Source organism: Chelonia mydas, chromosome 8, assembly GCF_015237465.2.
Source record: "Chelonia mydas isolate rCheMyd1 chromosome 8, rCheMyd1.pri.v2, whole genome shotgun sequence".
In the NCBI taxonomy this organism is placed as follows: domain Eukaryota; kingdom Metazoa; phylum Chordata; order Testudines; family Cheloniidae; genus Chelonia; species Chelonia mydas.
The window spans coordinates 63789233-63816650 of record NC_057854.1 but is presented as its reverse complement, the minus strand read 5'-3'; the positions used below and the strand labels follow the sequence as shown (position 1 = coordinate 63816650).

General features: G+C 42.8%; 1 protein-coding gene across 9 annotated transcripts in view; it reads right to left on the bottom strand.

Moving 5' to 3' along the window:
* The window catches only part of PTPRC (protein tyrosine phosphatase receptor type C), a 175335-nt gene that overhangs the window by 43518 nt on the left and 104399 nt on the right, over positions 1–27418 (bottom strand). For all 9 annotated transcript variants that reach the window (XM_043521584.1, XM_037906501.2, XM_043521585.1 and 6 more), the window contains 4 exons: positions 26980–27204; positions 26471–26587; positions 12473–12634; positions 2669–2803 (listed from right to left, as the gene is read on the bottom strand). In XM_043521584.1, coding sequence (XP_043377519.1) covers positions 2669–2803; positions 12473–12634; positions 26471–26587; positions 26980–27204 — 639 coding nt within the window. The remainder of the gene's footprint in view (positions 1–2668; positions 2804–12472; positions 12635–26470; positions 26588–26979; positions 27205–27418) is intronic.

The window sequence follows — 27418 nt, the reverse complement described above, 5'->3', positions numbered from 1 at the left end:
ATTGTTTTAACCACTTTCCCCTGTACTGTAGGCTTCCTGGTTGGTAATTCTCAGACTCAGCCCTACAACCATTAAAAAAAATAAAAATAAAAAGATACTCACAACATTTCCTCCCCTCCCCTTCTGGAATATAGTAGTTGATTTTAATGAGAGATTGGACATTTTTGGTAACAACTCTTTCCCACTTTACTCCTATATTTCTTCAGAGATCTTAGATGTGTAACATCCAGTGCTGATGATTAGTAGCTATGTAGTATATCTGTTTTTTTTCAATCACCTTCTCTTTAGACACTTCAATTGCTGGCTATCCCTCATTTTTACTGCCTGGAGAAATTTCTTATTAGAGTTTGCCAGTAGGTGTTGTTTAGTCAAAGCTATGTTCTGGATTGGTCAGTTCAGTTTTTGATGGTGTTACAGCCATCTACCAGCTCTCAGCCAGGAATAAGCAGAACCTCACCACTACAAAGAGGAGGTTCTCTCTGCCCCTTATTGTAAAAGGGAAAAACAAAATGGAAATAAGGAAAAAACTTTGGCTGAGATTCTGTGCTGCACCTCCAGGAGGCACAGCACAGGTGCAGCCCATGGAGGGCAGGGAAAAGGTGTCTTAAAGTCACCTTGCTCCTTTCTCAGGGCTGCTCTGGGGCCCGGTGCAGCCTCCAGTATGTTTATAGCCCCTTATGCATCAACCAGCAGTTTAAAGGGGCTATAGCAGGAGGAGAAATCCTTCCCTTTCAAAAAAACAATACAAACAAAAATTGTTTGTTCTGCCCTATTTTCCTTCCTCCTCCATTTAAAATAATGGATTTAGAGGTGTTTCCTTTTAAACTAGCACAGAGTATGCCTGGAAAGACAGACAGAGGGTGAAGTGTTCACCAGTTCCTTTGCCAGTCATTTGGCTTCCTCCACATGCCTTGCACGTCACTTCTTCCCTTCTCTCCTCAATCTTAAGAAAATGAACTGGGAGTTTTAAACCAGCTCCCCAATTCAGGAGTGCCATCAATGGGACTTCAAAGGAAAACCACCACGTCCTCTCCCAATCTAGCTAATTCATTTAATAAATGGCTGAGTTGCATTAGTTAAACCATAAGCCCCTTGAAGCAGGAATCATCTTTTTTACATGTGTTTTCACAGTAACTGATGCAATGGGGCCCTGATCCATGACTAAGGTTCCTAGACACTACCACAATACTACTAATAAATAATAACTAAACTGAAGTTTAGGGTTGGGACCTGAACTGGAAACTGATACGTTGTCAGGTTCAATTTCTCAAAAATGGAAAGTATAAATGCTGGCAGGCAAGCAGAGTCTGACAGGTATAATCAAGCCACCCTGACCATATAACTTCTGAGCAACCCCTACTAATTCTGTTACAGTGGGGTTCCTTTGAAAGTTCTGGGTGTCTGTGCCTCCAAGTCCATCCATCCATTCTCTTGTTCATCCCAGAATCATCCATATTCCTCCTTCCCCTCCATTATTGCCACATCAAAATTCATTCTTTCTCCCCCCTGCCAAAATTTTCTTTTTCTAACTTGGATCTCAGTGTTTGGATCCAGCCTCCCAAATTCACAATAAATGTAGGCTGCCACCACACCGGGTTCACTTTAGACAGAGGCTGGTGTTAGGATGACCCATATGTTTCTGTTAGACCGTTGGCTGCAAGTGGGCTAGCCCACCTGGGTGCACTGCAGAGGTATTTCTTGAAATGGGAAGAGGCCGCATGAGCTTGTAGTGGCAGCAGACAGGACCAGAACGAATTTCAGGAGGGAAACAAATGATCCAGCAGTTAAGCAGGAGCTTTGAGACTGTGTAGTCTTGTGGACATGGCCTTTCCCTCTGATGAAATAACAGCCAAAGCCCTTACTAGCTATTTCAAATACATATTCTCATGTAGTGCCTGGGTCTGGGAGCAGACCAGATGTCCAGGCAGTCCAAGAAACTGGCACAGTTGCTTGTTGGCCTACTCTAGTCCTGGAGAGAATTAGAGTAGATGAACAACATAGCCTTTGGCTGCCTTTCTACCCAAAACCTATATCATTATAAAAGAAAAGAAGCAGAAATCTTAAACCAGTCGTGCTAATTGCAGGTGAGAGGCGATTGAGAGACAATGAAAATAACAAAGAAAATATGTCTCTAATATTTTCCTTATTTTTCCTTTATCTTCCTCCTATACATGATTTTTCATAATGGGATGAAACATTACCTATCTTCTTCCAACAAGGATCTCTTAATTTTTTAAAATTATACTTTTAAGTCATACTCTAGTAGGAATAAGCCACTCCAGAATATTCATTAGTTGATTACTGATGCACTCTACCTTCAGCACACTGCTTACAGCTGACCCAAGATGGGCCCCAATAGCCTGTTAGTGGATACTGTTGTTGTGTCCTATTGCTAAATGCCTTGACTTTCTCAGAATACATGATAACTGGCTGTGGTGAAACTAGTCCACTGAGCTCAACCATGAAAAACTTCATCATATAAAAAATAAATTACATAATTGAACTGATATAATATCAAAGGAAAAAAAACTTTTTAGAGACGTGATTGTGCAGGTAACCTATTATGGGTGTTATGATAGTGCCTAGAGGTCCCATTGTGCTAGGCACTGTACATAATGTAGAAATCCATCTCTGTTACGTGGCAAATATCAAAGAAAAATATACTTGCCTTCATCTCTCTCACAACATTTCACTATATAGCCATCAATAGGTCCATTTGTTGTTACTGATGGTTCTTTCCAATTGAATGTTACACTTTCAGGAGTTGTGATTACTGGATCAAGACTTTCAGGTTTGTCTGGTTCTGTAACACAAAATGAAGGGAGAGGGAATAACACTGTTTTAATGCAGAAAATATTTTTCAAATTATAAAAGCTCAGCAAATTTGAAATGAAAAATATGTATTATACACCAGCATTTGAAAAATACTTGCTGCAATTAAGATTTTATTGCATATTAGTGCAAGATACTAGCAGGAGATAGAGTTGTGAATAATAATGCACGCGATTTATTGAACTCTAACCCATTTTACACAAATATAGTGCATACATAAGCTGTAGAAACTGCATAATTTAAAATGCAAACAATGACAACTCAGAGAATAAGCATGAATTTTTGGAATCATCACTGTAGTGTGGCAAAGTATTAAAGAAATAGGACCAACTGGAGCAGTAGTTTGTGTGGGTGACTGACCTGAGCAAAAAGTACATAAATTAAAATCACATAAAAAGTACAAAGAAAAGGAGTACTTGTGGCACCTTAGAGACTAACCAATTTATTTGAGCATGAGCTTTCGTGAGCTACAGCTCACTTCATCGGATGCATTCAGTGGAAAATACAGTGGGGAGATTTATATACATAGAGAACATGAAGCAATGGGTGTTACCATACACACTGTAACCAGAGTGATCACTTAAGGTGAGCTATTACCAGCAGGAGAGCGGGGGCGGCGGGGGGAAACCTTTTGTAGTGATAATCAAGGTGGGCAATTTCCAGCAGTTGACAAGAATGTCTGAGGAAGAGTGGAGGGTGGGGGAGGGGGGAATAAACATGGGGAAATAGTTTTACTTTGTGTAATGACCCATCCACTCCCAGTCTCTATTCAAGCCTAAGTTAATTGTATCCAGTTTGCAAATTAATTCCAATTCAGCAGTCTCTCATTGGAGTCTGTTTCTGAAGTATTTTTGTTGAAGAATTGCAACTTTTAGGTCTGTAATCGAGTGACCAGAGAATCGGTCGGAATACGAACAAGAGGCTGCTAGGCAGCTCTCCAACACCACTTTCTACAAGCCATTACCTTCTGATCCCACTGAGGGTTACCAAAAGAAACTACACCATTTGCTTAAGAAACTCCCTGAAAAAGCACAAGAACAAATCCGCACAGACACACCCCTGGAACCGCGTCCTGGGGTATTCTATCTTCTACCCAAGATCCATAAACCTGGAAATCCTGGACGCCCCATCATCTCAGGCATTGGCACCCTGACAGCAGGATTGTCTGGCTATGTAGACTCCCTTCTCAGGCCCTACGCTCCCAGCACTCCCAGCTATCTTCAGAGGGTAATGGCTTATAGAAAGTCGTGTTGGAAAGCTGCCTAGCAGCCTCTTGTTCATATTCCGACCTATTCATATTCCGACCTATTCATGATGATGACAGCACCTCCTTTGTCAGCCCTCTACACCAACATTCCACACAAAGATGGACTACAAGCCGTCAGAAACGGTATCCCCGATAATGTCACGGCAAACTTGGTAGCTAAACTTTGTGACTTTGTTCCCATTTTTGACCCATAACTATTTCACATTTGGGGACAATGTATACCTTCAAATCAGCGGCACTGCTATGGGTACCCGCATGGCCCCACAGTATGCCAACATTTTTATGGCTGACTTAGAACAACGCTTCCTCAGCTCTTGTCCCCTAATGCCCCTACTCTACTTGCGCTACATTGATGACACCTTCATCGTCTGGACCCATGGAAAAGAAGCCCTTGAGGAATTCCACCATGATTTCAACAATTTCCATCCCACCATCAACCTCAGCCTGGACCAGTCCACACAAGAGATCCACTTCCTGGACACTACGGTGCTAATAAGTGACGGTCACATAAACACCACCCTATACCGGAAACCTACTGACAGCTATTCCTACCTACATGCCTCCAGCTTTCATCCAGACCACACCCACGATCCATTGTCTACAGCCAAGCTCTATGATACAACTGCATTTGCTCCAACCCCTCAGACAGAGACAAACACTGACAAGATCTCTATCAAGCATTCTTACAACTACAATACCCACCTGCTGAAGTGAAGAAACAGATTGACAGAGCCAGAAGAGTACCCAGAAGTCACCTACTACAGGACAGGCCTAACAAAGAAAATAACAGAACGCCACTAGCCGTCACCTTCAGCCCCCAACTAAAACCTCTCCAACGCATCATCAAGGATCTACAACCTATCCTGAATGACAACCCATCACTCTCACAGATCTTGGGAGACAGGCCAGTCCTTGCTTACAGACAGCCCCCCAACCTGAAGCAAATACTCACCAGCAACCACACACCACACAACAGAACCACTAACCCAGGAACCTATCCTTGCAACAAAGCCCGTTGCCAACTGTGTCCACATATCTATTCAGGGGACATCATCATAGAGCCTAATCACATCAGCCACACTATCAGAGGCTCGTTCACCTGCACATCTACCAATGTGATATATGCCATCATGTGCCAGCAATGCCCTTCTGCCATATACATTGGTCAAACTAGACAGTCTCTACGTAAAAGAATAAATGGATACAATTCAGACGTCAAGAATTATAACATTCAAAAACCAGTCGGAGAACACTTCAATCTCTCTGGTCACTCAATTACAGACCTAAAAGTCGTAATTCTTCAACAAAAAAGCTTCAAAAACAGACTCCAACGAGAGACTGCTGAATTGGAATTAATTTGCAAACTGGATACAATTAACTTAGGCTTGAATAGAGACTGGAAGTGGATGGGTCATTACACAAAGTAAAACTATTTCCCCATGTTTATTCCCTCCCCCCACCCGCCACTGTTCCTCAGACGTTCTTGTCAACTGCTGGAAATGGCCCACCTTGATTATCACTACAAAAGGTTTCCCCCCACCCCGCTCTCCTGCTGGTAATAACTGACCTTAAGTGATCACTCTGGTTACAGTGTGTATGGTAACACCCATTGTTTCATGTTCTCTATGTATATAAATCTCCCCACTGTATTTTCCACTGAATGCATCCGATGAAGTGAGCTGTAGCTCATGAAAGCTATGCTCAGATAAATTTGTTAGTCTCTAAGGTGCCACAAGTACTCATTTCTTTTTGCAAATACAGACTAACACGGCTGCTACTCTGAAACCTATAAAAAGTAAAGCAATTTAAAATAACTGAGAATAAAAAAGTAGCTGAAATTACAAAAATCATTGGATGATGTGAGTATTCTTGTGTTCAGTTGGAACTTGGCTTTTTGAGCAAATTTTGCCCATTGTAATTATATTAGGTAATGCGAGTATAAAGAATTTATACCTATGGGTATGTCTACACTATGAAATTAGGTCGAATTTATAGAAGTTGGTTTTTTAGAAATCATTTTTTGTCGATTGTGTGTGTCCCCACACAAAATGCTCTAAGTGCATTAAGTGCATTAACTTGGTGGAGTGCTTCCACAGCACCGAGGCTACCGTTGACTTCCGGAGTGTTGCACTGTGGGTAGCTATCCCACAGTTCCCGCAGGCTCCACTGCCCATTGGAATTCTGGGTTGAGATCCCAGTGCCTGATGGGGCAAAAAACATTGTCGCGGGTGGTTCTGGGTACATGTCATCAGGCCCTCCTTCCCTCCCTCCCTCTGTGAAAGCAACGGCAGACAATCGTTTCGCGCCTTTTTTCCTGAATTACCTGTGCAGACACCATACCACGGCAAGCATGGAGACCGCTCAGCTCACTGTCACCGTATGTTTCCTGGGTGCTGGCAGACGTGGTACTGCATTGCTACACAGCAGCAGCAACCCATTGCCTTGTGGCAGCAGACGGTACAATAGGACTGGTAGCCGTCATCGTCATGTCCGAGGTGCTCCTGGCTGCGTCGGTCAGGAGCGCCTGGGCAGACATGGGTGCAGGGACTACATTAGGAGTGACTCGACCAGGTCACTCTCTTTAGTCCTGCAGGCAGTCCTATTGTACCATCTTATGGTGAGCAGGCAGGAAATATGGATGGCTAGCAGTCCTATTGAACCATCTTCTGCCGAGCAGCCAAGAGATGTGGATGGCTTGCAGTCCTTCTGCACCGTCTGCTGCCAGCCAAAGATGTAAAAGATAGATGGAGTGGATCAAAACAAGAAATAGACCAGATTTGTTTTGTATTCATTTGCTCCCCCCTCCCTCCATGAAGTCCTACCTGAAATACGAGAGGGAGGGATAGCTTAGTGGGTTGAGCATTGGCCTGCTAAACCCAGGGTTTTGAGTTCAGTCCTTGAGGGGGCCATTCTGTATGACAGTTGTTTTTGTTTCTCCTTGATGTAAAGCCACCTCCTTTGTTGATTTTAATTCCCTGTAAGCCATGTCGTCAGTCGCCCCTCCCTCCGTCAGAGCAACGGCAGACAATCGTTCTGCGTCTTTTTTCTGTGTAGACGCCATACCATGGCAAGCATGGAGCCCGCTCAGATCACTTTGGCAATTAGGAGCACATTAAACACCACACGCATTATCCAGCAGTATATGCAGCACCAGAACCGGGCAAAGCAAAACCGGGCGAGTAGGCGACATCAGCGCGGTGACGAGAGTGATGAGGACATGGACACAGACTTCTCTCAAAGCACGGGCCCTGGCAATGCAGGCATCGTGGTGCTAATGGGGCAGGTTCATGCGGTGGAACACCGATTCTGGGCCCGGGAAACAAGCACAGACGGGTGGGACTGCATAGTGTTGCAGGTCTGGGACGATTCCCAGTGGCTGCAAAACTTTCGCATACGTAAGGGCACTTTCATGGAACTTTGTGACTTGCTTTCCCCTGCCCTGAAGCACATGAATACCAAGATGAGAGCAGCCCTCACAGTTGAGAAGCGAGTGGCAATAGCCCTGTGGAAGCTTGCAATGCCAGACAGCTACCGGTCAGTTGGGAAACAATTTGGAGTGGGCAAATCTACTGTGGGCGCTGCTGTGATGCAAGTAGCCAAAGCAATCAAAGATCTGCTGATATCAAGGGTAGTGACCCTGGGAAATGTGCAGGTCATAGTGGATGGCTTTGCTACAATGGGATTCCCTAACTGTGGTGGGACCATAGACGGAACCCATATCCCTATCTTGGCACCGGAGCACCAAGCCAGGGAGTACATAAACCGCAAGGGGTACTTTTCAATAGTGCTGCAAGCACTGGTGGATCACAAGGGACGTTTCACCAACATCAACGTGGGATGGCCGGGAAAGGTACATAACGCTCGCATCTTCAGGAACTCTGGTCTGTTTCAAAAGCTGCAGGAAGGGACTTTATTCCCAGACCAGAAAATAACCGTTGGGGATGTTGAAATGCCTATAGTTATCCTTGGGGACCCAGCCTGCCTCTTAATGCCATGGCTCATGAAGCCGTACACAGGCAGCCTGGACAGTAGTCAAGAGCTGTTCAACTACAGGTTGAGCAAGTGCAGAATGGTGGTAGAATGCGCATTTGGACATTTAAAAGCATGCTGGCGCAGTTTACTGACTCAGTTAGACCTCAGCGAAACCAATATTCCCACTGTTATTACTGCTTGCTGTGCACTCCACAATATCTGTGAGAGTAAGGGGGAGATGTTTATGGCGGGGTGGGATGTTGAGGCAAATCACCTGGCAGCTGGTTATGCGCAGCCCGACACCAGGGTGGTTAGAAGAGCACAGGAGGGCGCGGTGCCCATCAGAGAAGCTTTGAAGACCAGTTTCATGACTGGCCAGGCTACAGTGTGAAAGTTCTGTTTGTTTCTCCTTGATGAAACCCCCCGCCCCTTGGTTCACTCTACTTCCCTGTAAGCTAAGCACCCTCCCCCCTCCCTTCGATCACCACTTGCAGAGGCAATAAAGTCATTGTTGCTTCACATTCATGCATTCTTTATTAATTCATCACACAAATAGGGGGATAACTGCCAAGGTAGCCTGGGAGGGGTGGTGGAGGAGAGAAGCACCAGGAGGGGTGGTGGAGGAGGGAAGGACAAGGACACACAGCACTTTAAAAGTTTAAAACTTTAAAACTTATTGAATGCCAGCCTTTTGTTGCTTGGGCAATCCTCTAGGGTGGAGTTGCTGGGTGGCCGGAGGCCCCCCCACTGCGTTCTTGGGCATCTGGGTGAGAAGGCTATGGAACTTGGGGAGGAGGGCGGTTGGTTACACAGGGGCTGTAGCAGCGGTCTGTGCTCCTGCTGCCTTTCCTGCAGCTCAACCATACGCTGGAGCGCATTAGTTTGATCCTCCAGCAGCCTCAGCATTGAATCCTGCCTCCTCTCATCATGCTGCCGCCACCTTTCAGCTTCAGCCCTCTCTTCAGCCCTCCACTTACTCTCTTCTGCCCACCACCTCTCCTCCCGGTCATTTTGTGCTTTCCTGCACTCTGACATTGTCTGCGTCCACGCATTCGTCTGTGCTCTGTCAGTGTGGGAGGACAGCATGAGCTCAGAGAAAATTTCATCACGAGTGTGTTTTTTTCACCTTCTAATCTTCACTAGCCTCTGGGAAGGAGAAGATCTTGTGATCCTTGAAACATATGCAGTTGGTGGAGAAAAAAAAGGGACAGTGGTATTTAAAAAGACACGTTTTATAGAACAATGGGTACACTCTTTCATGGTAAACCTTGCTGTTAACATTACATACACAGCACATGTGCTTTCGTTCCAAGGTCGCATTTTGCATCCGCCCACCACGTAGCTAGCCCCTCACCACTCCCCATGGCTAACAGTGGGGAACATTTCTGTTCAGCCACAGGCAAACAGCCCAGCAGGAACGGGCATCTCTGAATGTCCCCTTAAGAAAAGCACCCTATTTCAACCAGGTGACCATGAATGATATCACTCTCCTGAGGATAACACAGAGAGATAAAGAACGGCTGTTGTTTGAATGCCAGCAAACATACACGGCAATGCTTTGTTCTACAATGATTCCCGAGTACGTGCTACTGGCCTGGTGTGGTAAGGTGTCCTACCATGGTGGATGGAATAAGGCTGCCCTCCCCAGAAACCTTTTGCAAAGGCTTTGGGAGTACATCCAGGAGAGCCACAAATGCCAGGGCAAATTAATCATTAAACATGCTTGCTTTTAAACCATGTATAGTATTTTAAAAGGTACACTCACCAGAGGTCCCTTCTCCACCTGGCGGGTCCGGGAGGCAGCCTTGGGTGGGTTCGGGGGGTAGTGGCTCCAGGTCCAGGGTGAGAAACAGTTCCTGGCTGTCGGGAAAACCGGTTTCTCCACTTGCTTGCTGTGAGCTATCTACAACTTCATCATCATCATCTTCCTCGTCCCCAAAACCTGCTTCTGTGTTGCCTCCATCTCCACTGAAGGAGTCAAACAACACGGCTGGGGTAGTGGTGGCTGAACCCCCTAAAATGGCATGCAGCTCATCATAGAAGTGGCATGTTTGGAGCTCTGACCCAGAGCGGCCGTTTGCCTCTCTGGTTTTCTGGTAGGCTTGCCTCAGCTCCTTAAGTTTCATGCAGCACTGCTTCGGGTCCCTATTATGGCCTCTCTCCTTCATGCCCTTGGAGATTTTGACAAATGTTTTGGCATTTCAAAAACTGGAACGGAGTTCTGATAGCACGGATTCCTCTCCCCATACAGCAATCAGATCCCGTACCTCCCGTTCGGTCCATGCTGGAGTTCTTTTGCGATTCTGGGACTCCATCATGGTCACCTCTGCTGATGAGCTCTGCATGGTCACCTCTGCTGATGAGCTCTGGCCAGTGTGGCAAGCTGCAGGTGACCATGCAAACAGGAAATTGAAATTCAAAAGTTTGCGGGCCTTTTCCTGTCTACCTGGCCAGTGCATCTGAGTTGAGAGTGCTGTCCAGAGCGGTCACAATAGAGCACTCTGGGATAGCTCCCGGAGGCCAATACCCTCTAATTGCATCCACAGTACCTCAAATTCGACCCGACAAGGCCGATTTAAGCGCTAATCCCCTTGTCGGGGGTGGAGTAAGGAAATCGATTTTAAGAGCCCTTTAAGTTGAAAAAAAGGGCTTCATCATGTGGACGGGTGCAGGGTTAAATCAATTTAAGGCTGCTAAATTCGACCTCAACTCCTAGTGTAGACCAAGGCTATGAGGCATAATAATGGGGGGAGAACCAGGAAGCCCATTTTCAGGAATTATAAAATGTGTGAGACTGATGTGAAATGTTTGTTTAGTAGGGTGATTCATAACAACTGAAAATTACATCAGGGTCCACTCTCCAAATAACAGGACTTACACAAATGGAAGACAAATATTTAGTGAAGTGATCCAGAAGATCTGGAACCTAAAATTACCTCGGACTTCAGCCTACAACAAGAAAATGTACCAGTGGCATCACAAAAAGATCTCAGTTCAAAGCAATGGTGTTGACCAAAGCGGCCATACATGTAATGGGTGATCTGCTGCAGACCTATGAGATTATCTGCGGAAATGGTAACTGTTAAATTATAAACAATATTTATGATGCACCTACATAGTCTAGTGGGTAGGTCATTGTATGGGGGGTCAGGAGACCTAGGTTCTATTCTCAGCTCTACCATTGACCTGATGTAACATTTAGCAAGTCATTTTACCTAGCTGTGTCTGTTTCCCTTCTGACTTTTTCAATGCCTTGTCCGTTTAAATGGAAGGTTCCTCTGGGCAGGGACCATCTCACTTGGATTTTTGTACAGCGTCTAGCACACTGGTGGACCTAGTCTCAGGTGGAGCCTCTAGGCTCTATCATAGTACAAATAACAATAATTAGAGCTGGCCAAAGAAATCCAAAAGTAGTTTTGTTGAACATTTAGGAATTTCAATCTTGTTTCATTTCAAGCTGTTCAAAATGGAATTGTTTCTTGTTTTATGAAAAAAATGTGATTTTGAATAATATATTTGTTTCAAAATCAATAAAGAAAATATCAAAGTGGTTTTCGACATTGGCTGACAACCATTTTGATAACCTTTTTGATAATGTTTTCAATGGAATCTTTTGCCAAATTAGATCTTCCAGGGTGGATTCGGTTTTTAGAATTTAAACTGGAACATTTCACATCCCACAAAAGCCCAACAGAGTTTAGATATGAAGTTCTTGGTTTGGGCCCATGTCTAATATTAATTCAGTATAACAACTATCACAAAAGCCCAATGTGTCACCTCCTCCAGCCTCCATATCTATATCCATTGACCAGTATCCCTGTCAGTTCTGCAGAGATAAAATTGTTTTCACTTTGCAGAGTTCAAAATGTACCAGTTTGGGAGTGGAGGGGAAATTCTTCATTTTTTGAAATTTTATTAAAATGAAAACTTCTGATTTTCAAAAAAGACAGGGAATGGAAATAATATTTCAGCCATTTTTGAAAGGAAAGAGACAAGGAAAAAAAGTAAAGATGAAAAAAGAAAAAAAGGAAAATGAGAAGAATAAAAGGAAAAATACAGAAAGGGGGGGGAAGGAAGGAAAAAACAAAATGCAAAAAAGAAACACTGAAAGATGAAAACATTTAGGACAAAAAATAGAATACATATTCTGTTTTCAAATTGACAAAAATTTCAACCCCCCCCCCCCACAAAATTTAAAAAATTCAGATATTTTCATGAAAATTTTCTGTTGCATAAAAAGGCTATTTTAAGATCCCCTCCGCCCCCCCAAGAAATGTTAAAAATATTTGACTTGCTCTACAGTCAGTTTAACTGCTGAGATGGAAGGACCTACCATAGAAAGACTCTCTCTTCTTCTTCTTCTTTTTTTTTAAATTAAATAAAGGTAAGTATAATACTCACTTCCAAAATCTGTTGTCATAGTTCCCTCAACTTCTTTGATCGTTTTGTTGGTTTCCAAAAAGATTATTTTTGAAGTACAGTTATAAGGGGTGTTGGCTGACAGACCCGTCAGCTCAATAGAGTGGCTTGACACTGGAGAGTAGTTTCGTTGACCGCTCAAATCTGCATTAAAATATGAAGACTTATTAACATTTTCACAGGACCAAATTCTCTGGTTACCACTTTATGTATTTTCATCTCACTTTGCTAATTTTAAAAAGGCAAGTAAACACACTAGTTACAGCACCTTCAAATTAATGCAGTTGCACCATATCCACTTCATTTTTTAGACTAAGAATGCCATTTTGCTCTTATAGCTTACACACATGTATCCTTACTTCCTCCACATTCTCTCTGAGGCCAAAAAGACGTGTTTGGTGCAATGAATTGTGATCAGACATGATCCAAAATACACAATTATGCACCAGCCTCTTCCTCAGTGAACACAGTCTAAACAATTCTGGATAGTATTTTAATTTAATTTTAAATACAGATATTTTCAAATATACCCAGGGAGATTTTTAGTTTTCAATATAAAAAGAATTCATGCCATTCCTTACATGCAGTGATGCAAAACCTCAGAAGTCTGAAAGGTTCAATAAGGATAAAAGCCAAAACATCTAGATGATTATCTGAGTTCTTTGAGATCAAGCTCATTATTCATGTCCTGTCCATCTGCTTCTTTCCTCACAACTCAACAAGAGCATGTCTCTTTCTTTAAATTCTTCTGCTCTTAACTCTGTTCTTCCCTTTCGCCTCCATGTGCAATAAGCTCTTTGTCAGTTTCATAGCCTGCATGATCTCCTTTTCCTGCAGTATTTCAAAGTGGCCCTATCTGTAGAGCAGTTTACAAGGAAAGATCAAAGACCAGGTGAATGATTTCCAGAGGCATTAAGGACCGGTGCCTACCTCCAGCCTGCCTTCTCACTATGCTTAGTAATCCGTGGAGGGGATGGTTGTGGTTGTCTACTTCTTCCCTGTTGAATATCTTGGAGGGCAGGGAGAGGAATAGATTACCTGCGCTATGCCCATTATTACTATTTTGGGAAATGCCTGAGCAGGCCTTTCCATCTCCCTTGTTGCTGTAGTGGATCCCTCTTTCTGCAATATATTGAAGAACTTCTCTCTCTCTGTCAGTTGGGCTACCTTCTCCCTAATGTTGCCATGAGGGATTCCCCACAGAATCCCTCTCAGCTGTCAGCAGTGGGCAGCAATCATCCCTCCCCTTACAAATTTTATTCTAAACGTGCATATTGTGAGGGCTCCTTTTATCTTCACTATCACTTTCTTACCAAATGATGAGTGGGAAAAATGTGAGGACAACAACCCTTTGAAAGAGGTGTACCTTCTCAATGCTCTTCATCAAACACACAATTGTATATATGTCATTTAAAAGAAAAGTATCTATCTATGTAAGAATAGATAAGAAACAGGTATGAATCAATATGAGAGACACAAGTTGGGTGAAGTAATATCTTTTACTGGACCAATTTTTGCTGGTGAAAAGGACAAGCTATCAAGCCTCACAGAGCTCTTCCTCGGGTCTGGGCAAGATAACCAGTCTCCAAGCCAGACACAAAGTGGAACAGATTGTTAAGCATAAAGGGTTCACAAATGTTGTAGAAGACCACTTAATATGAACAGAGAAATTAACACATCTGTAGTCGTATGACAATAGAGGGTTAGTAGGCAGCAGGGTGTGTTGCAAATTGTTATATTAGGCCATGCAATTCATGTCTGTATTAAGCCCATGTTTTTTAGTGTCTAGCAGAATTATAAATTAAGTTTCCTAGCTCATCTTTTGAAGGCGTCGTACAGATGTCCTTTGAGGACAAGGACTAAGAGATCAGATATGGAGTGACTGCTTTGTGAAAAGTGTTCGCCCACAGGTGATAGGGTATTTTTGTCTTTTAACATTTCTCTGTGTGAGTTCATTCAAGAGCATAGTGATTGGTTTCACTGACATAGTTGGTGGTGGGTCATCTGATGCACTAGATGAGGTATACACATGTGATAGGCAAGAGTAGGACCTGTGGATCTTGGAAAGGTGTGCTGTTGAAGGTGTTGATCATCGTAGCATCTGCTGTTCTAGAAGAGTCCGGTGAGGTGGTGTACCCTGATATGTGGGGACCTTGCTTCTGATGATAAGCTTGGTGAGGTTAGGGAGTTATTTGAAGGCCTGAAGAGGGTGCTGGGAAAGATTTATTTCAGGATGTAGTCCCCATCAAGTATGGGTTGTAATTGTTTGATGAAACTCCATATTGCTTCTAGTGTGGGGTGGTAGGTGACAAGTAGAGGTGAGTGGTCAATGGAGGGGTTTTTTTTCTTGTATTGAAGCAGGTTCTCTAGAATATTTGTGTGGTCTGTTTCATGATGAAATCTACTTCTCTGGTGGAGTGTCCTTGTTTAGTGTAGGCGGTTTTAAGTGTGTTAAGGTACGTATCCTGAACTTTCTTTTCAGAGCACATTCTATGGTATCTGAGTGCTTGGCTGTAGATAACATATTTTTTGGTGGTTGATGGCTCTGTGGAGATAAGTGTGGTGATCCATAGACATTTTTGTATAAACTTGTCTGTAAGGTTCCATTGCTGAAGCTGATCATGGTGTCCAAGAAGTTGATGCTGGTGTGCGTGAGTCTGATGGGTGGGTGGTGGTGGTTGTTGACGTTATGGTGGAAATATCAGAGGGAGTTTAGGTTGTCTGTCCAGAGGACGAAAATGTCCTGGATGCATATCATTGGTTTCATGGTGCATTTTTCTAGAAATTCTTCCTCAAGGTGGCCCAGGAAGAGGTTGGCATATTGGGAGCCATTCTCATACCCATGGTTGTTCCCACAGTTTGGACAAAATTAAATGTGAAGTTGTTATGGGTGACAATGAAATGGATGAGTTTGGTTATGTGTTTGGGGTGGATTTCTGAGCATTGTCCCTATTATCTTGTAGATTTTTGGAGCAGGGAGTAATGCCATCATGGTGAAGGTGTGACTTTGCACTCCATATGTTTTATGGAAATATGTTTTTAAGTGTGACTATGATGTAACTTGAATATGCTTCATGCAAAAGTTCTCTTGAAAGGTGTCATTAAAAAGCTTAGAATCTACTGAGTGTGTTCATCCTATTTGTATGAATGTATCATTCTTGTATCTGAAGCTAGAAATATGAAGTATTACTCTGAAGTCCTATTGTAACTATGCAAAGTGTGGGCCATTAATGGTAGCTTGGAATCTTGATGGCTCCCATTAACTAGGACAATTGGTTGAAAATGTCTCTGTTTACTTGTAAGCCTTCCTGTATATGTGGGTGCCAGCCAGTAAGTAATGAAGTCTCACAGGATATATGAACATGTCACATGATACTGGAATCCATCTTAAAACTGGTGCTTTTCCATTTAGAAGGAACGGTGGGAACTCAGAGAGAGACAAAGGATTCCTGCCTTGTGACAAAGATATAAAAGGGTGTGGAACAAAACAAAGGGGCTGCCAGTCATGAGAAATTCCCTAGCTGCCACCTGAGCTGGAACTAACAAGAACTGTACCTGGGAAAGGATTGGGCCCTGACTGGAAAGGAGTCTAGTCTGTGTGTAAGCAGTGTCAGGATGAGCTCCACCCTGACATCTGGTGGTGAGGTGTGGCAAGTTGTGGAAAAGAACTTCAGGAGCCGATCTCATTTGCATAGGCACACCCATCCCGCCTAGAATGAGGCCATAGCTGCCCAAATGGTCACTTTGGCTGCTGTGGGATCCCCAGTGTCTCTGTTATTGGGGCAGGAAGAATAAATTGTTATTACACTGATTATGGGAACTGTGCTTGGAACTGTGCTTGGCCTTTTGTTATGATGGAGGGACTCACCATCAACTAAGTAGCACTCGCTAGGCAAGGGTCATGGGTTCCAAAACTCTGTGAATTGAGAGAGGTTGGGGACAAGTATTAATACTTGGTAGCATGGGCCCCTTGGTGAGGGCCTTACATGCTAATTGCACTTCCTTCTCTCTCCACTGTGGAATATCAGAGCTAATTTTGATTTCATTAGGAGTCTAGTTACAGGCTGCTGAGCTCACTTTGGGCTAATGGTGCACCAGCACTGAGGCTCCCCTACTACAAGCTGAATTCACCAAAGAGCTCAACTGACTAAGAACTGAAATCACTGAGCGTTGTGTTAAGTAGTGGGGGAGCCTGAAGATATATTGTGGAGCAGTTTGCGGGATGGCTGGAGTGCCTTGTGGACAGGCTGGAGGAGCAGTTCATAGGATGGCAGGAGCTGCTGATGGGACGCAGAGCTGAGCGAAGCAGTTTGTGGGGCGGCTGGTGGAACGGAGAGGAGCGAAGGCCTATGGAGCTGTGGGGCAGTCAGCTTAAGATCATGTAAGGTGCCTTTTACCCCCATCCCCATCTCCACCCAGGTTGGGAGGTAAAGCTCTGCAGATAAACTTTCGAACTCTGGGGCTGCCCTGAGCAGGGACAGAGACTTTTGGGTCATTGGACTTTTGGGACTTTGGGTGATTTGGGGTTGCTGGACTCAAGAACCAAAGGGAAAGGGCATGCCCCAATTTGCTTGGGGTGGGTTTTTTGCTCATGGGTTGTGTTATGAATCCTGTTGGAGGTGGTTCCCCAACATAATGCCACATTGTTTCTCTCTGTTATTAAAAGGCTTTTTGCTACACTCAGACTAGGTGCTTGCGAGAGGGGAAGTATTGCCTCCTGGAGGCGCCCAGCGGGGGTGGACACATATTTGTCACAGGTGACGGGGTGGGGGCTCGAGCTGGTTTGCATTGTGTTATTGGAATGGATCCCCTAGATATTGAACCCGGCCCTTGTTGCTGCCAACTCTGACGGGCAGAAGGGTTACATGTGAAAGAAGCTCATTGGAACATCTCTGAGAGTGAGATTTACCTGTATTCAGTTTCTTAATGTATTCGGCTTAGACTTGCATTTTTTGTTTTATTTTGCTTGGTAACTTACTTTGTTCTGTCTGTTATACTTGAAACCACTTAAATCCTACTTTTTATACTTAATAAAATCACTTTTGATTATTAGTAAACCCAGAGTAAGTGATTAATACCTAGGAGAGTGTAACAGGGTTCATGACCCGCCTTTCTCCTGGGGCTCACTTGCTGACTCCAATAAGGCTCAGATAGGCTTCAGGGTTGTGCAACACCTGTGTCATTATTTACATACGGTTATCCCACCACCAGTGTCTATCTACATACAAGCTTTACAGGATTAGTCACCACCTTTACAGGCAGAGTCAGCCTTCAGCTAGGAGGCCTCCAGTTCCCTCCCTGGCTGCCCCCCATGCCTTCTGGCTCCCTCCCAGCCTTTATAGCCCTTGGCTAGTCAGGCCAGCAGATGTTGGCAATCCTTAGGCCGGCATCAGGCCTTTTCCATCAGCCCCAATCTGTTTCCCCTGATTGGAGCTGACTGGGCAGGGGCTAATAGGTGCTTTTGCACCAGCACCCTGCTACAGAGAGCAAACGGCTGTGCATGTCTCTCTATTAGTGTTGTAGAGGGTGGACAATTTATTAGTTTACATAGTAAAACAGATTTATTTGGATCCCTTTGGGAGCTCGGTGTCTGGGTGCTGGAGATAGGTGACTTGCTGAGCATTTTTTGGTTGAAGTCTGCAGTTCTGGGGATATGGACCAGACCTAGGGCTGCATTGCAGCAGACCAGTGTGTCTGGCTCAACAAGGCAGGGTTCTGGAGGCCCAAGCTGGCAGTGGAAAACGGGCTCAGAGGTAATTGCAGCACGTCAGGTGAAAGTCCCAAGGGGGTCTCTGTGACCGAACCCGTCACAGAAGTAATTTGGTTTATAGGGAGGAGACATCCATGGTGGCAAGAACGGTGTTCTGAGGGCGGTGGTTAATATTGCAGCGTTTCTGGAGGAAGTCAGTTGTGTCCTGGAGGTAACTGCCCTTTGTGTGCTGAGTGGTTTGAGGATGGCATTTATGAGTCCTGATATTCCTTCTGTAAGAGTGCTGTGGCCAGATATTATGGGTCTGCCTAGATTCCCTTGCTTGTTTATTTTGGGAAATATGTGGAAGGCCACTGGGGAGTGTTCCTGGGGCATGAGGTTGTAGAGATTCTCTTGGAGTTTTTTGGGAAAGGACTTGTTGATATCCTTAAATTCCGGTGTGAAATGTACAGTGGACTCTTCTTTGAGTTTTTTATAGCAGGAAGTGTCAGAGAGTTGTTGGTTGGCTTGGATATGCTGATCACCTTCCCCAGACCTGAAGAAGAGTTCTGTGAAGCTTGAAAGTTTGTCCATGTCACCAATGCATGTTGGTCCAATAAAAAAATATTATCTCACCCACGTTGTTGTGCTCATATCCTGGACCCACACGGTTACAACAACAATCCAAATATATAAATACAGAGAGAGAAAGAGATAATAGCCTGGCAGTTCTGATAGCAAAAATTTGATCTGCTACATTTTAAAGAAATATAGTACCTAAGTACACTTACACACCACTAACTGCGCTGCTCTTCTAGTTCAAGGCCTATAATGTTTCCATAGAATGATATTATCCATTAATTAGTTCTCTTTATAAACTCTGAACACTGAAAGACAGAACTCTCTCTTGTGGAAATAAAGAGACTGAGACTGCGTGAGGCGGTTGGGTGTGGGAGACTGGGACTGGGTGACCATGGAGACTAGGGCAAGGAATCCAGAGAGGGAAAGGAACTGTGAACTGCGGGGGGAGGGAAGGGTGGAATTCTGGGACTTGGATGGAGATTCTCAAGGGGAAGACTAGGACTAGCTGAGCAAGCAGACTGGGACTGGATTGAGGAGCCCAAGGGATGGAAACTGGGACTGGTTAAGAGACTGGAACAAGGATGAGGAGTGAAGGTGGGGGGAGATTAGGATGAGGAGTCAGGGAGAGGGAGACAGAACTGGGATAGAAAAGAGAGAATGAGTCTGAAGGGATTAGGTTTGGGGGAAACAGGAGCAGAAGGGTCTGTGATGACTAGAGTATACTCTCCTTGAGAACTTGGAATGAAACCCAAGATTTCTGACTCTTATCATTCCTCTGCTATTAGCAAATACGTAAAATCACTGACAAAGCGTGTGTCTCATCCCCTTCTAGTGCTGGTCCACAAAGAGGATGACAACCTGCTACAACTATGAGTTACTGTGTTAGCTCAAGCAGCAGAGGTCTGTGTGGTGGATCTAAACCTTTTAGCCCTACTGTTGACTCATGTGGGGGTCAATATGATTATACTGGATGGAATTTTTGTTTTTTCAGTCTGCTTTTTATAAAAATTAGGAAATTACATAAATAAGCTATTTTTAAAATGTCAAGATTTCTAAGTCAAGCACTCAAAAGTTAGGAAATATCAGAATTAAGGTTGCCTTTGTGACCCCCTGGTTCATTCACTGCACTGGATGGACCCATGCTCTGGGAATGAAACACAGTTGTGTAGTGAAGGATACTGTTTTCTGAAGCAAGCCTACCTTAATTGTTGCAGAAGTTGGAAGGCATGTAGCAAATGAGAAATGGGATTTGCAGGAATACAGAGGATGGTTGCATGGTTAAGGCAACTGAATGCTCCCTTTGAGAATTGAATTCTATCCCTGCCTCTACCACAGAGTTTGTATAGAGTAGTAGACAAGTCATTTAAATCCAACTTTTTGTAGGTGGTCGCTAATTGTGCGTTGATTTTCTGGATGCTCAGCTTGAGAGCAAAGCGCTGAACACTAGCAGCCACAACTGAAGTCAATGGGACCTATACTGTGAGTACATAAGGTGTGATATAATACTAAATACTCTGAAAAAGCAGCTCTTAGGCTTCTCCAATTGGGAACCCAGAATTAGTAGACATTTTTCACCTTAATCTTTTTGGGCCTCAGTTTACCATCTGTAAAATGGGAATAATATCATCACCTATCCTCAGAGAAATATTGCAGAAATAATTCACTAATGTTTGTGAAGCACTCAGACAGAGTCGTGATGAGCACCACAGAAAAGTTCATGAGGAAATTAATAATTCTTTGTTCAGAGCAGGGGTTGGAAAAAACGTGCAGTCAACAAAGTCTGGGGCCACATATTGAATAATAAGGATAAAACAAAATATTGTATAGCTGCTCATTCAATGAGTAGGGAAGGAAATAGACTTCTAGGATGGAGGCTGGTACAACTAATTAAGAGAGCTTTAAACTAGGAATTTGGGGGAGATGGTTGGGAGATGTCCAGGTAATTTCCACGCCGGATTTTAGCATTGAGAGGTGTCATAAATATAAAGGGAAGGGTAAACCCCTTTAAAATCCCTCCTGGCCAGAGGAACTCTCCTCTCACCTGTAAAGGGTTAAGAAGCTAAAGGTAACCTCGCTGGCACCTGACCAAAATGACCAATGAGGAGACAAGATACTTTCAAAAGCTGGGAGGAGGGAGAGAAACAAAGGGTATGTGTGTCTGTCTATAGGCTGTCTATATTCTGTCTTTGCCGAGGATAGACCAGGAATGAAGCCTTAGAACTTTTAGTAAGTAATCTAGCTAGGTACGTGTTAGATTATGATTTCTTTAAATGGCTGAGAAAAGAATTGTGCTGAATAGAATAACTATTTCTGTCTATGTATCTTTTTTGTAACTTAAGGTTTTTTGCCTAGAGGGATTCTCTCTGTTTTGAATCTAATTACCCTGTAAGGTATCTACCATCCTGACTTTACAGGGGGGATCTTTTTTTTTATTTCTATTAACTTCTATTTCTATTAAAAGTCTTTTTGTAAGAAAACTGAATGCTTTTTCATTGTTCTCAGATCCAAGGGTTTGGGTCTGTGGTCACCTATACAAATTGGTGAGGCTTTTTATCCAACATTTCCCTGGAAAGGGGGGGTGCAAGTGTTGGGAGGATTGTTCATCGTTCTTAAGATCCAAGGGTCTGGGTCTGTAGTCACCTAGGCAAATTGGTGAGGCTTTTTACCAAACCTTGTCCAGGAAGTGGGGTGCAAGGTTGTGGGAAGTATTTTGGGGGGAAAGACGTGTCCAAACAGCTCTTCCCCAGTAACCAGTATTTGTTTGGTGGTGGTAGCGGCCAATCCAAGGACAAAGGGTGGAATATTTTGTACCTTGGGGAAGTTTTGACCTAAGCTGGTAAAGATAAGCTTAGGAGGTTTTTCTTTCATGCAGGTCCCCACATCTGTACCCTAGAGTTCAGAGTGGGGGAGGAACCGTGACATGGTGTCCATGCCTAATCGGGTAAAGAATGTGAGCGAGGCCAAACAGCAAAAATTAAGATGTTTGTACACCAAATGGAGGAACTAGAGCTACTGGTGCAGGAAGTGAAACCAGATATTATAGGGATAACAGAAACATGGTGGAATAGTAGACATGACTGGACTACAGCTATTGAAGGGTATGTGCTGTTTAGGAAATAAAGGTAAAGGTGGAGGAGTAGCATTGTATATCAATTCTGAGGTAGAATGTAAAGAAATAAGAAGCAATGGAATGGATAAGACAGAGTTCGTCTAGGCAAAAATCACATTGGGGAAGAAAACTACTAGAGCCTCCCCTGGGATAGTGCTTGGGGTGCTATAGTGCTATAGACCGCCGAGATCTAATTTGGATATGGATAGAGCCCTCTTTAATGTTTTTAATGAAGTAAATACTAATGGAAACTGCGTGATCATGGGAGACTTTAACTTCCCAGATATAGACTGGAGGACGAGTGCTAGTAATAATAATAGGGCTCAGATTTTCCTAGATGCAATAGCTGATGGATTCCTTCATCAAATAGTTGCTGAACCGGCTAGAGGGGATACCATTTTGGTTTTGGTGAGGATCTCATAGGAGAAATGGTTGTAGGAGACAATCTTGGTTCAAGTGATCATGAGCTAATTCAGTTCAAACTGAATGGAAGGATAAACAAAAATAAATCTGCGACTAGGGTTTTTTATTTCAAAAGGGCTGACTTTCAAAAATTAAGGAAATTAGTTAGGGTAGTGGATTAAACTGAAGAATTTATGGATCTAAAGGCAGAGGAGGCCTGGGATTACTTCAACTCAAAGCTGCAGAAGCTATCAGAAGCCTGCATCCCAAGAAAGGGGAAAAAATTCATAGGCAGGAGTTGTCGACCAAGCTGGATGAGCAAGCATCTCAAAGCAGTGATTAAGAAAAAGCAGAAAACATACAGTGAGTGGAAGGTGGGAGGGATCAGCAAGGAAAGCTACCTTATTGAGCTCAGAACATGTAGGGATAAAGTGAGAAAGGCTAACAGTCAAGTAGAGTTGAACCTTGCAAAGGGAATTAAAACCAATAGTAAAAGGTTCTATAGCCATATAAATAAGAAGAAAACAAAGAAAGAAGAAGTGGGACCGCTAAACACTGAGGATGGAGTGGAGGTTAAGGATAATCTAGGCATGGCCCAATATCTAAACAAATACTTTGCCTCACTCTTTAATAAGGCTAATGAGGATCTTAGGGATAATGGTAGCATGACAAGAAAAGGAGGGAATGAGGATATGGAGGTAGATATTACCATATCTGAGGTAGAAGCGAAACTCAAAAAGCTTAATGGGACTAAATCAGGGGGCCCAGATAATCTTCATCCAAGAATATTAAAGGAATTGGCATATGAAATTGCAAGCCCATTAGCAAGAATTTTTAATGAATCTGTAAATTCAGGGGTTGTACCATATGACTGGAGAATGGCTAACATAGTTCCTATTTTTAAGAAAGGGAAAAAAAGTGATCCGGGTATCTACAGGCCTGTTAGTTTGACATCTGTAGTATGCAAGGTCTTGGAAAATTTTTGAAGGAGAAAGTAGTTAAGGACATTGAGGTCAATGGTAAATGGGACAAAATACAACATGGTTTTACAAAAGGTAAATTGTGCCAAACCAACCTGATCTCCTTCTTTGAGAAAGTAACAGATTTGTTAGACAAAGGAAACACAGTGGATCTGATTTACCTAGATTTCAGTAAGGCATTTGATACCGTGCCACGTCGGGAATGATTAGTTAAATTGGAAAAGATGGGAATCAATATGAAAATTGAAAGGTGGATAAGGAATTGGTTAGAAGGGAGACTACAGTGGGTCATAGTGAAAGGTGAACTGTCAGGCTGGAGGGAGGTTACCAGTGGAGTTCCTCAGGGATCAGTTTTGGGATCAATCTTATTTAATCTTTTTATTACTGACCTCAGCACAAAAAGTGGGAGCGTGCTAATAAAGTCTGTAGATGATACAAAGCTGGGAGGTATTGCCAATTTAGAGAAGGACCGGGATATCCTACAGGAGGATCTGGATGACCTTGTAAACTGGAGTAATAGTAATAGGATGAAATTTAATAGTGAGAAGTGTAAGGTCATGCATTTAGGGATTAATAACAAGAATTTTAGTTATAAGCTGGGGACGCATTAATTAGAAGTAACGGAGGAGGAGAAGGACCTTTTGGAGTATTGGTTAACCACAGGATGACTATGAGCCGCCAATCTGATATGGCCGTGAAAAAAGCTAATGTGGTCTTGGGATGATCAGGCGAGGTATTTCCAGTAGAGATAAGGAGGTGTTAGTACCATTATACAAGGCATTGGTGAGACCTCACCTGGAATACTGCGTGCAGTTCTGGTCTCCCATGTTTATGAAGGATGAATTCAAACTGGAACAGGTACAGAGAAGGGCTACAAGGATGATCCGAGGAATGGAAAACCTGTCTTATGAAAGGAGACTCAAGAAGCTTGGCTTGTTTAGCCTAACCAAAAGAAGGTTGAGAGGAGATATGATTGCTCTCTATAAATATATCAGAGGGATAAATACCGGAGAGGGAGAGGAATTATTTAAGCTCAGTACCAATGTGGACACAAGAACAAATGGATATAAACTGGCCATCGGGAAGTTTAGACTTGAAATTAGACAAAGATTTCTAACCATCAGAGGAGTGAAGTTCTGGAATAGCCTTCCAAGGGAAGCAGTGGGGGCAAAAGACCTATCTGGCTTCAAGATTAAACTTGATCAGTTTATGGAGGAGATGGTATGATGGGATTACATGATTTTGGCAATTAATTGATCTTTAACTATTCATGGTAAATAGGCCCAATGGCCTTTGATGGGATGTTAGATGGGGTGGGATCTGAGTTACTACAGAGAATTCTTTCCTGGGTATCTGACTGGTGAATCTTGCCTATATGCTCAGGGTTCAGCTGATTGCCATATTTGGGGTTGGGAAGGAATTTTCCTCCAAGGCAGATTGGAAGAGGCCCTGTGGGTTTTTTGCCTTCCTCTGTAGCATGGGGCACGGGTCACTTGCTGGAGAATTCTCTGCACCGTGAAGTCTTTAAACTATGATTTGAGGACTTCAATAGTTCAGACATAGGTGAGAGGTTTATTGCAGGAGTGGGTAGGTGAGATTCTGTGTCCTGCATTGTGCAGGAGGTCAGACTAGATGATCATTATGATCCCTTCTGACCTTAATATCTATGAGTCTATCTTGGTTCTTTTTTGAACCCTGTTATAGTCTTGGCCTTTACAACATCCTCTGGCAAGGAGTTCCACAGGTTGACTGTGCGTTGTGTGAAGAAATATTTCCTTTTGTTTGTTTTAAACCTACTGCCTATTAATTTCATTTGGTGGCCCCTAGTTCTTGTGTTATGAGAAGGAGTAAATAACACTTCCTTATTTACTTTCTCCACACCAGTCATGATTTTCATAGAATCATAGAACTGGAAGGGACCTCGAGAGGTCATCTAGTCCAGTCCCCTGCACTCAAGGCAGGACTAAGTATTATCTAGACCATCCCTGACAGGTGTTTGTCCAACCTGCTCTTAAAAATCCCCAACGATGGAGATTCCACAACCTCCCTAGGCAATTAATTCCAGTGCTTAACCACTCTAACAGTTAAGAAGTTTTTCCTAATGTCCAACCTAAACCGCCCTTCCTGCAATTTAAGCCCATTGCTTCTTGTGCTATCCTCAGAGGTTAGGAAGAACAATTTTTCTCCCTCCTCCTTGTAACAACCTTTTATGTACTTGAAAACTGTTATCATGTCCCCTCTCAGTCTTCTCTTCTCCAGACTAAACAAACCCATTTTTTTCCAATCTTCCCTCATAGGTCATGTTTTCTAGACCTTTAATCATTTTTGTTGCTCTTCTCTGGACTTTCTCCAATTTGTCCACATCTTTCCTGAAATGTAGCACCCAGAACTGGACACAGTACTCTAGTTGAGGCCTCATCAGTGCGAAGTAGAGCAGAAGAATTACTTCTCGTGTCTTGCTTACAATACTCCTGCTAATACATTCCAGAATGATGTTTGCTTTTTTTGCAACAGCATTACACTGTTGACTCATATTTAGCTTATGATCCACTGTGACCCCCAGATCCCTTTCCACAGTACTCCTTCCTAGGCAGTCATTTCTCATTTTATAGACCTCTATCATACCCCCTCTTAGTCATCTTTTTTCCAAGTTGAAAAGTCCAAGTCTTATTAATCTCTCCTCATGTGGAAGCTGTTCCAGATTCCTAATCAGTTTTGTTGCGCTTTTCTGTACCTTTTCCAATTCCAATACATCTTTTTTGAGATGAGGTGACCACGTCTGCACAGAGTATTCAAGATGTGGGTGAACCATGGCTTTAGATAGAGACAATATGATATTTTCTGTCTTATTATCAATTCTTTTCTTAATGATTCCCAACATTCTATTAAGAATATTTTTCTTACATTATATACAATATATGCCTATCTCCCTTGTTTCAGAGGGGTAGCCTGATGAAAGTGGGTTTTAGCCCACGAAAGCTTATGCCCACATAAATTTGTGTGTGTCTAAGGTGCCACAAGGACTCCTCCCTTGTGTTTCTCTCTCTATCAGGGATTTCATGATATCTTAGCATATTTATTCACTCACTGAAGGTAAAAATTATGCTCTGTTGTTCAACATTCCTTTAAATCAGGAAGCTCAGCTTAAAGTATATGCCATGAGGTAAAGAAACATGCAATTAAAACCATGGTTATAAAAGGTAATAAATAGTACCTACTGTTAGAACAGGCATAGAAGTAGGTTAAATTACATTTAGGCAGGTTGTTTCTAGTCCACTTTAAATGCAAAGAGCTGGCACTTATTACTTCAATCGTAAAGTTGTATCTTTTTTCATCTGTAATGATGAAGACATAATGCAATATATTCAGATTTTATTTTAACATGCTTTTGAAGGTATTTATTCTCAGTATTCCTGTATAACATTATGTTTTGATTATTAATACAAACATGTGTTTGTGGAGCGGGGGAACCACAAGTATGTATTAAGGTGAGTAAAATCATGTGTAACAAGGCATTATGGTGAGTTGCTAAAAAAAGTTTGGCAACTCAGCTTTAAACATCTGATAACCCATGGAATTCTCTGTGCAAATTGTGACCCAGCTTTCATAGCTGCACAAGGCAGTATGGGAGCATATATGGTGACTGCTCTCTCCCTCTTCCTCACAAACAATTTAATTATGATTTTGCTGAATAAACCCGTATATCATGAATAAAAACTGTACTTACCAGGTGGGACATGAATTGGATATGAACGGGTAGAACCATTAACTTCTATTTCAATGTCATATGTTTGACATTCCTGAAGTCCTTCGATAGTGTCATTTTTTATAGTACAATTAGTACATTTAAGAGTGAATGAAGTTATATTTTTGTCGCATTTCCAAACTTTCACTTTTGCACTGACGCGATTCTCAGTGTAGCTGTAACGCTCCACTTCAAGAGTAATGTTGTCTAAAAGAGGACAAAAAAATTTTAATCGCCACACTTAAAAAAACAATTTTTCATTCTTACACTTGAATTTTAATTTTGGTACTGGTCACCTCCTCACTTTATGATATAGGTAGCATAAATTATAATAAATAAAATCATTTCAACTCGTTGTTTTATGGTATTTATATAACTGATTTGGAAACACCAGTGAAGGATTCATTTGTCCAAACTCCAG